The sequence below is a fragment of the Triticum dicoccoides genome, chromosome 3A, assembly GCF_002162155.2.
Source record: "Triticum dicoccoides isolate Atlit2015 ecotype Zavitan chromosome 3A, WEW_v2.0, whole genome shotgun sequence".
In the NCBI taxonomy this organism is placed as follows: Eukaryota; Viridiplantae; Streptophyta; class Magnoliopsida; order Poales; family Poaceae; genus Triticum; species Triticum dicoccoides.
Window position 1 is genome coordinate 578,475,272 of NC_041384.1, and position 7,624 is coordinate 578,482,895.

Sequence of the window (7,624 nt, forward strand, 5' to 3'; positions counted from 1 at the left end):
TTCCCTCGATCCGATCTGGATCGGGGAGGAGGGGGAAGTGAGTGGGGGGGGGGCGAGTGGGGAGTGGGCGGCTAGGGTTACAGGGGGATAAGGGGAGTGGGGTGGGCCGGCGTCGGTGGGCCGGTCGACTGGGCTAAAGCCCAGTTGGGCCAGGGGGCTTTTCTTTGTTTTTCTTTTGCTTTCTGTTTTTATATTTCTTTTCTGTTTTATTTCATTCTTCAATCTATTTTAGTTTTGTAAAATATTTTAGTAGTACCTAATTTAGTTTTACTAATTATACCACTGACACAAAAAGTTTAACCTCAAATAAAATGGTTTAATATTTTATAATTAATAAAAGGCATTTATCTAATTATTTTTGCTACTGTTTTATTTAGTTTAGTTCATTTAAATTTATTTTAAAGACTTGGTTTATCCACCAATAGTACTTATGAATTATTTGGCACTTCGCGAACATTTTAGTTTTAATATTTGAAAACCTTTATTGTTTGACTTGATTTTGAATTGGAATTTGAATCGGTTTCGAACCAACGTGAGTTTAGCAATAGTAATCGTGGTGACGTGGCACGATTAGCGTGGGATTACTGTAGTCTAATTACCCGGGCGTCACAAACTATCATCAAAACCTTAAGCGTGCGGACTCTACGGGTTCGAGAACAATGTAGACATGACCGAGACACGTCTCCGGTCAATAACCAATAGCGGAACCTGGATGCTCATATTGGCTCCCACATATTCTACGAAGATCTTTATCGGTCAGACCGCATTAACAACATACATTGTTCCCTTTGTCATCGGTATGTTACTTGACCGAGATTCGATCGTCGGTATCTCAATACGTAGTTCAATCTCGTTACCGGCAAGTCTCTTTGCTCGTTTCGTAATACATCATCTTGCAACTAACTCATTAGTTGTAATGCATGCAAGGCTTATGTGATGTGCATTACCGAGAGGGCCCAGAGATAACTCTCCGACAATCGGAGTGACAAATCCTAATCTTGAAATACGCCAACCCAACATTTACCTTTGGAGACACCTGTAGAGCTCCTTTATAATCACCCAGTTACGTTGTGACGTTTGGTAGCACACAAAGTGTTCCTCCGGTAAACGGGAGTTGCATAATCTCATAGTCATAGGAACATGTATAAGTCATGAAGAAAGCAATAGCAACATACTAAATGATCGAGTGCTAAGCTAACGGAATGGGTCAAGTCAATCACATCATTCTCCTAATGATGTGATCCCGTTAATCAAATAACAACTCTTTGTCTATGGTTAGGAAACATAACCATCTTTGATTAACGAGCTAGTCAAGTAGAGGCATACTAGTGACACTCTGTTTGTCTATGTATTCACACATGTATTATGTTTCCGGTTAATACAATTCTAGCATGAATAATAAACATTTATCATGAAATAAGGAAATAAATAATAATTTATTATTGCCTCTAGGACATATTTCCTTCACGTGGCGCACCTGAGTATCTCCGATGTCATAAAATTTCAGGTTTTTTTGCTATTTTTTCGAATTTATCATCAGATGTACTGTTCACACATGGTCAAAACCGGGTTGACTCAGTCGCAGGGATGAAAAATGATCGGTTTCGAGAGTTCGGGGTGCACTCTGTCCAGTTTTAAAATTAAGGGACAAAAACTAAACTCAGCGAAGAGTTAAGCGATGTGTCATCATTCATGTTGTGCTTCCATGTGATCTCTTTGTGAAGCAATATTTTCGTTTATGCGAATAAGATCGTTTCACTTGCATTTTTATTATTATTTCGTCGAAAGCAATTTTATAGTTGACAGAAGCACCAGAATGATGCTTCTGAGACAAGCGGAAATATGTTTTTCAAACAATGTGGCGTCAACAAGTTGTGCTTCCACGTGATTCCTTTGCGAAGCATTTTTTTTCTTTATACTAAAAGATTGTGTCACATGCTATTTCAGTACTATCTGGTTGGAAGCAATTTTATAGTTGATGGAAGCACTCGATTGATATATAGTTTTGAAACAAGTGGGGAAATGTTTTTTTCTATTTGAAGGAGCTAAATCACTGTTTGATTATATTTTACTAGGATATAGGTTCGGAAGCAAATATTAGAAACGAAGCTGGAACCAAATATTCGGTGTCTTGCTTCATGCTTCCTTGACCGGGGAAGGATCAATTAACGAACTCATTGCGTAATTAGTGGAGGACAGAGAGGTTAGCGGCCGAGAGGGGATCCGGCTTGCCTGCTCCCTCCCCATGCTCCCATCCGTGCTCCCACTTCATCCTACGGCTGTCTTTTTCTCTTTTTTCTTTCTAATCTAATCATCCTCCCCCCCCCCCTGATTTTAAGAGATGGGGCCAGGCCTTATTTTGTTTCAATCAAATCATGCCACGTATGTGGAAGCACAGATGGGTGCACGCGGGGGGAGCAGGCAAGTCTCGTCCAGTCGAGAGGACATGCTACAGGGTCAGTTACCAGAGGCACGTAATTAGCGGAGGAAAGTGACAGATCAGGCGGTGAGCCGGATCCATAATTTGATCCTTCACGATAGACTAGTGCAACATACAAAATGTACGTGCATTAACTGTATACTTCACTACCACATCACCATTCATCAACCAGCTGATACCGTTTATTTGATTATTTACTGTTTTGACGGGACATATTCTCAAAACGTACATGTGTATAATATGGGTACCTGACTATTGTAGAAGCTAAGACTTATAGAAGCGGATATCCAATTCGGCTCTAGGGAGCATTTGCTTATGCGCGCCTGAAAATGATTTTGCATATGTAAAAAAAATACAAAAAATTCAGTCAGGTAAATGGTTACTGTTCATCACAGTGCCTGCTCGAAGGGCCAAAACGCCATAGGATCAACTAAGTTACAAACTTGTACACCGCATTTCTGCTGACTATACTTAAGCAAGCCTATGTCACAGAGATAGTCCACAGAGACTTGCCGCGGACTATCTCTTGGATAGAGGCTTGCACTTGTACTCGTTGGCTTGGCCAGATATTGGGCATTTGATTGTCAAATCCGCACAATTCCCTTGTCTCAAAATAAGTGTCTTAATTTTAGTATAATTTTAAATTGAATCTAGAATAAAGTTGAGGACATTTATTTTGAGACGGAGAGAGTAATAGTGAGGGCAAAGTTGCTTTCCGTGTCCGAAGCAGCCGCGTAACTGGATATACTACTAACTGGCTACAATGACTGCGAAAAATACAACTGGACATCGGTCTATACCAGAAATCTACTCCCTCCGTAAAAAAATGTAAGAGCGTCTAGATCACTAAAATAGTGTTCTAAACACTCTTATATTTGTTTCCGGAGGGAATACTAGTCTAGGATCCAGCAGCAGCACGGTGCAAACTGAAGACTTGGTAGAGCTGTACATCATCATTCACATACAAGCCTATCGTTGCCTCTCACTGCTGCTGGGACTCTGGAATCCGGCGTACCCATCTGAATTTTCCAGTAGTACCAAAAACATTCAGAAGCGCGGCAGCAGCAGCAGCACCACCAGGTGGGTGCATTCTTCAGAGGAACGCCGCAGCTCGGCGACCACCGGCAAGCAGCTGTACAACGGAGCGGCAGATATATGTCCATGTTCAGCTGAGCACGTCCACCGGCCAGAATCTCCGCCACGTTGAGATCTCGTCTTTGGTCTGGAGCTTCCTGATGCCGCCGTAGAAGCCGTCCGTCTCGTCCCCTTTCTCCCGGTGGTCTTTCCTGCTCACCGTCGTCTGCCTCCACCTCGACCCGGCCGCGTAGTGCTTGAACTCCAGCATGATCGTATCTGACAGAGCACACACACGGACCCAAGAAAATTCAGATAAGCACAGACACACAACACAATGACAGAAGAATAAGTGGCACATGCTGTGGATATGGATAAGAACGCACGAGAATAGATGCCAGACAGATGAACAGACTCTGGACTGTGGATACTGGATAGGACGAACGGCACAAGATCACGGGGGAGAGAGAGGGCAATGATCAGACTGTAGCCACGACGTGTTTCACGCAAGTTGATCCGACTATGGGATAAGATGCCCTCGACGTGTTCCCGAATATATTTCACATGTTTCACATAGAATTCGAGGAAACGAAGCAGGTCGTTACCATCTTCATGGCAGCGGCAGAGATGCTCGTTGGCGTTGCACGGCTCCAGGTGACCCACGACGCCGTACCACCAGCCTGCGATCCATCACAAGAAATCATCCGTCACCGAATGCCAGGCCGCAGCCGATTCTGCAAGGGCGTCGTGACCGGGAAGAACAAGAATCCATACATACCGTAGGGGAAGTCCTTGTTCTTCCGCCACTGGATCTCGAAGTGGTCGCCGGGGCGGAGGTCCTCCAGGCAGGCCGAAGCGTGGAGGTCCTGCGCCGGCGTGCTCAGCGGCGCCGCGCGGACCCTGCACCACGGCACGCCCTCCTCCTCCTTGGCCGGCTTCCGGCCGTGGGGCGGGTACCTGCCAGAATTCACAACCCATCAGCGCCACATTCAAAGCAACACCGAAAATATCCCATGCTCCGATCGCCTTCACGCATTAAATCATACACACATATCTCGACCGGTCACTGATCGATCAGAGCAGCTTATGAACCAGTCAATTCCATCGATCTCGGCCCGGCCGGTGAAGTGGAGTGGTGAGTGGTACCTGGCGGTGAAGGTGTCGGTTCGCCGGTCGTAGCGGAGGTGAGCGTCGTAGCACGAGAGCAAGAACCCGACGTGCCCGTCCTGCTAAACACAACAGAACCTCCCGCCATTAAACAAAGCGAGCTTTTTGCAAGAAAGAAACAACGGCAAAGCGATCTGTGCTTAATCTAATGGCGGATCAAACTTTCAATTTAGAGCTGGGTAATAATAACTGTTGTTAACTACCTCGCGGTTGTACACCTGGGCGGGGAACCAGAAGTCGCCGCACTCGAGCGCGCGGTACCACGCGGCCACCGTGTCCGCCGGCGGCGCGGGTGCGGAGCGGGCAGCGGCGGCGGCGTCTTCCTTGAGCCAGCGCCGCCCGATCCAGGAGAAGGGCCACGCGCACGCCAGCGAGTCCGCCAGGCCGCGCCGCCTGGCCGGGCGCGGGAGGGCGGCGGCGGCCGCTCTGGCGGCCAGCTCCGCCTGCCACTCCCTGCGCGTGGCGGCGCCGAGCACGCGGCCCCACTTGCGCCGGACGTGGCGCGCCCACAGGCCGTCCATGGAGCAGCGGTCCCTGAGCCCCGCGCAGACGCACGCCGTCGCGGCGAGCGACGCCGGGGACAGCTCCTCCAGCACGCGCTCCAGCGCTAGCTCCGGCAGGTCGAGCACCGGGAGCGCGTCCGCGTCGCCCTCCGCCAATGCGGGCGGCGGCGTCTTGGGCTTGGACGGCGGCATTCTGGCGCCCTGCTGCTCCTTCCTGCCCGCGCCCGCGGCGGCGGAGGCGGAGTGCCGGAGCAGCTCCCGCGCCAGCAGCAGCGCGACGAGGCCGAGCTCCCGCACCAGCTTCCAGGGCTTGCAGGAGGCGGGCGCGACGAGGAGCAGCGTGAAGGCCGGGAGCGTGGATATAAGGAGGAGCGGAAGCATCTCCCTCGAGAAGAAAAGATGGGAGCAGCCGCAGCTGGTGCTGGTGCTGGTGCCGATGCGGTGGTGGTGGTGGTGGCGCAGAGACAGCGGCAGCACACCCAGACCCAACCAGACGCGGGGACGGAGGTGCGGCCCCCACGCGGCCCGGGAAAGCGGGGACAGTGCCGACGAGGTGGCGCCGGCAACTTTGCAGCCGAATGATTCCTGCCTCCTCCCCCTCCCCGGCTTCTTTCTTGCCCCACCGGAAAGCTATCCACAGTGGCAGCACTGCACGCTCGCCTTCGCTGTCGCCGCTAGTTGTACTACACTACGACGAAGAGGACGACGATGAGCATGGTGCCATGGTGGTGATCACCGTCAGCTCGGCAGTACCGCCCACGCTCACACGAGCTGCTGCTGCGGCGTGTTTCTTGTGCGTGCTTTCGTAAATTTGCTTTGCAAAGGAGGATTTGGTTGGTGGGGCGTAGATTCGGCGCCGGTGGAGGGGAGGTGAAACGGGTTGGGTTAAGGTGGCCACTCTCCACAACGGTGGCGATCTTCTCCTCCTTTTGTAGCAGTGCACGTTCGACGCCGCCGGAAGAAGGGGGGTCGATGGTGGTTGGTAAACGGTGAGTGAAGACAACTACTTATTGCTAACCTCCAACACCACCCCGCCAAACCGCCAAAATTTATCGTAGCATTTCCGTGGCAAGCGACCAAACGCTCGTGCTCCTGCAATATTTCTGATCTTGCTTCCGTGGGTTCAGCATTTTTTTGCCTCAAAGACAACCGTGCGTTGTTCGTTTCGGCAAGGCAGGGAGGCCGATTAGTGGTTGCTAGTGGTTAAGCCGAGCAACCAAACAAGAGATTTGGCTCGAGCCGTGCCTTGCGTCCAACGGAGGGCGTGGAGAAAACAATGCGAGGCCGCATCACGATGGCCCCAAAATTCTCCCTTGGTTGCTCAGACCTCGAGCGCGAGCACAACCACCATCACTGGCCACAACAACAAAATGGCTGCTGCACGCTAGCGTTGCGGTCAAAAGTTTTCGGCTTGATTAGCCACTTGTTTGGTGCGTGCTGTGCGTGCTAAAAAGGATTAGGACACGCAGGCAGCGACGTTGGAGTATTTTACTGATATTTCCCATTCGGGCGCCATGGGCGGCGAGATTTGGTGCCGGATCGGGATTGCCTTTTGTGGAAAGGATAGAGGAGGATAACCTTGTTAATCGTGCATTAGCTCAACGTAGATAATTGGCCAATGTACTCTGCAGATTCTGCCGTTGCTTTGATGGATCCCAATTTTGTTATCTTCATTGTTTCTTGCAAAAGCTATTTTCATCTATGCAACACGGCTGGGTGGCATGTTTTAAGTTGCATTTCATTTCATTGTTCCTCTGAATGTCTTCTGGTCATGCGCGGCTGATTAATACTAGACTACATAAGGGCAGCTTCAACACACGATCCCGAACGGGCACCCGTTTTGTCTAGATTTTATCCTTTTGGGTATGGCAATGGGACGGCCTACCGCCGTTTTTCTGCATGTGTCGGCCGTGCGTCCAACGCTCGGCCGCATCTCGTTTGTGTGCACGCAAATGTAAAAAGTGGACGTAGATCATGTCAGCGGCCATCGGCCACCGTTCATGCCAGCAGCCGGCAAACATATGCCAGCCAACAGAACGATCAAGCCCCAAGTTTCACGCCGCCAACAAAATCAGCGGCTGGCACACTAGCCAGCCTTTAAAATGAACAGGTTTTCTCGCCGGCACACTAGCCAGCCTTCAAAATGAACAAGTTCTTCGTGTTGGCAACAAAGCCAGCGACCGGCACACTGGCCAGCCTTCAAAAAGAACGGCCGTAGTCCACGGTCAAGGACTCCCTAGTTCAGGCCGTCTTGCTCGAACATCTCATTTTGCCGGTTCGCGAACCAAATCTTTCTCTTCTGGGACATGTTGGTCTTGTTGACGCTCATGATAGCTAGCGTCACCTCTTTTGCCTTGGTATCAGCATTGGTGGCCTCGATCGCGAGCTTCTTCGTTTGGGCGGCCTCCTCAATGTCGAGCTTCCTCCTCTTGGCGGCCTC

The 7,624-nt window shown here is 50.3% G+C and overlaps 1 protein-coding gene across 1 annotated transcript; it reads right to left on the reverse strand.

The window, feature by feature from the left end:
• Window positions 1-3,096: 3,096 nt before the first annotated feature.
• LOC119269323 (F-box protein At2g26850-like) lies at window positions 3,097-5,698 on the reverse strand. Its single transcript, XM_037551120.1, has 5 exons — window positions 4,885-5,698; window positions 4,661-4,740; window positions 4,293-4,471; window positions 4,120-4,194; window positions 3,097-3,793 (listed from the first exon to the last, which is right to left on the reverse strand). The coding sequence occupies exons 1-5, from the start codon at window positions 5,563-5,565 to the stop codon at window positions 3,606-3,608; spliced, it is 1,203 nt and encodes a 400-aa protein (XP_037407017.1). The 5' UTR covers window positions 5,566-5,698; the 3' UTR covers window positions 3,097-3,605.
• Window positions 5,699-7,624: the final 1,926 nt, after the last annotated feature.

Bases quoted from the DNA above. Each gene is read 5' to 3' on its own strand.
- LOC119269323 (XM_037551120.1), bottom strand. From the start codon at position 5,565: ATGCTTCCGCTCCTCCTTATATCCACGCTCCCGGCCTTCACGCTGCTC. The intron at 4,741-4,884 runs GTAGTTAACAAC...TGTGTTTAGCAG, and splicing joins CCCAGGTGTACAACCGCGAG to GACGGGCACGTCGGGTTCTT. The intron at 3,794-4,119 runs GTAACGACCTGC...GTGCTCTGTCAG, and splicing joins CTGCCGCTGCCATGAAGATG to ATACGATCATGCTGGAGTTC.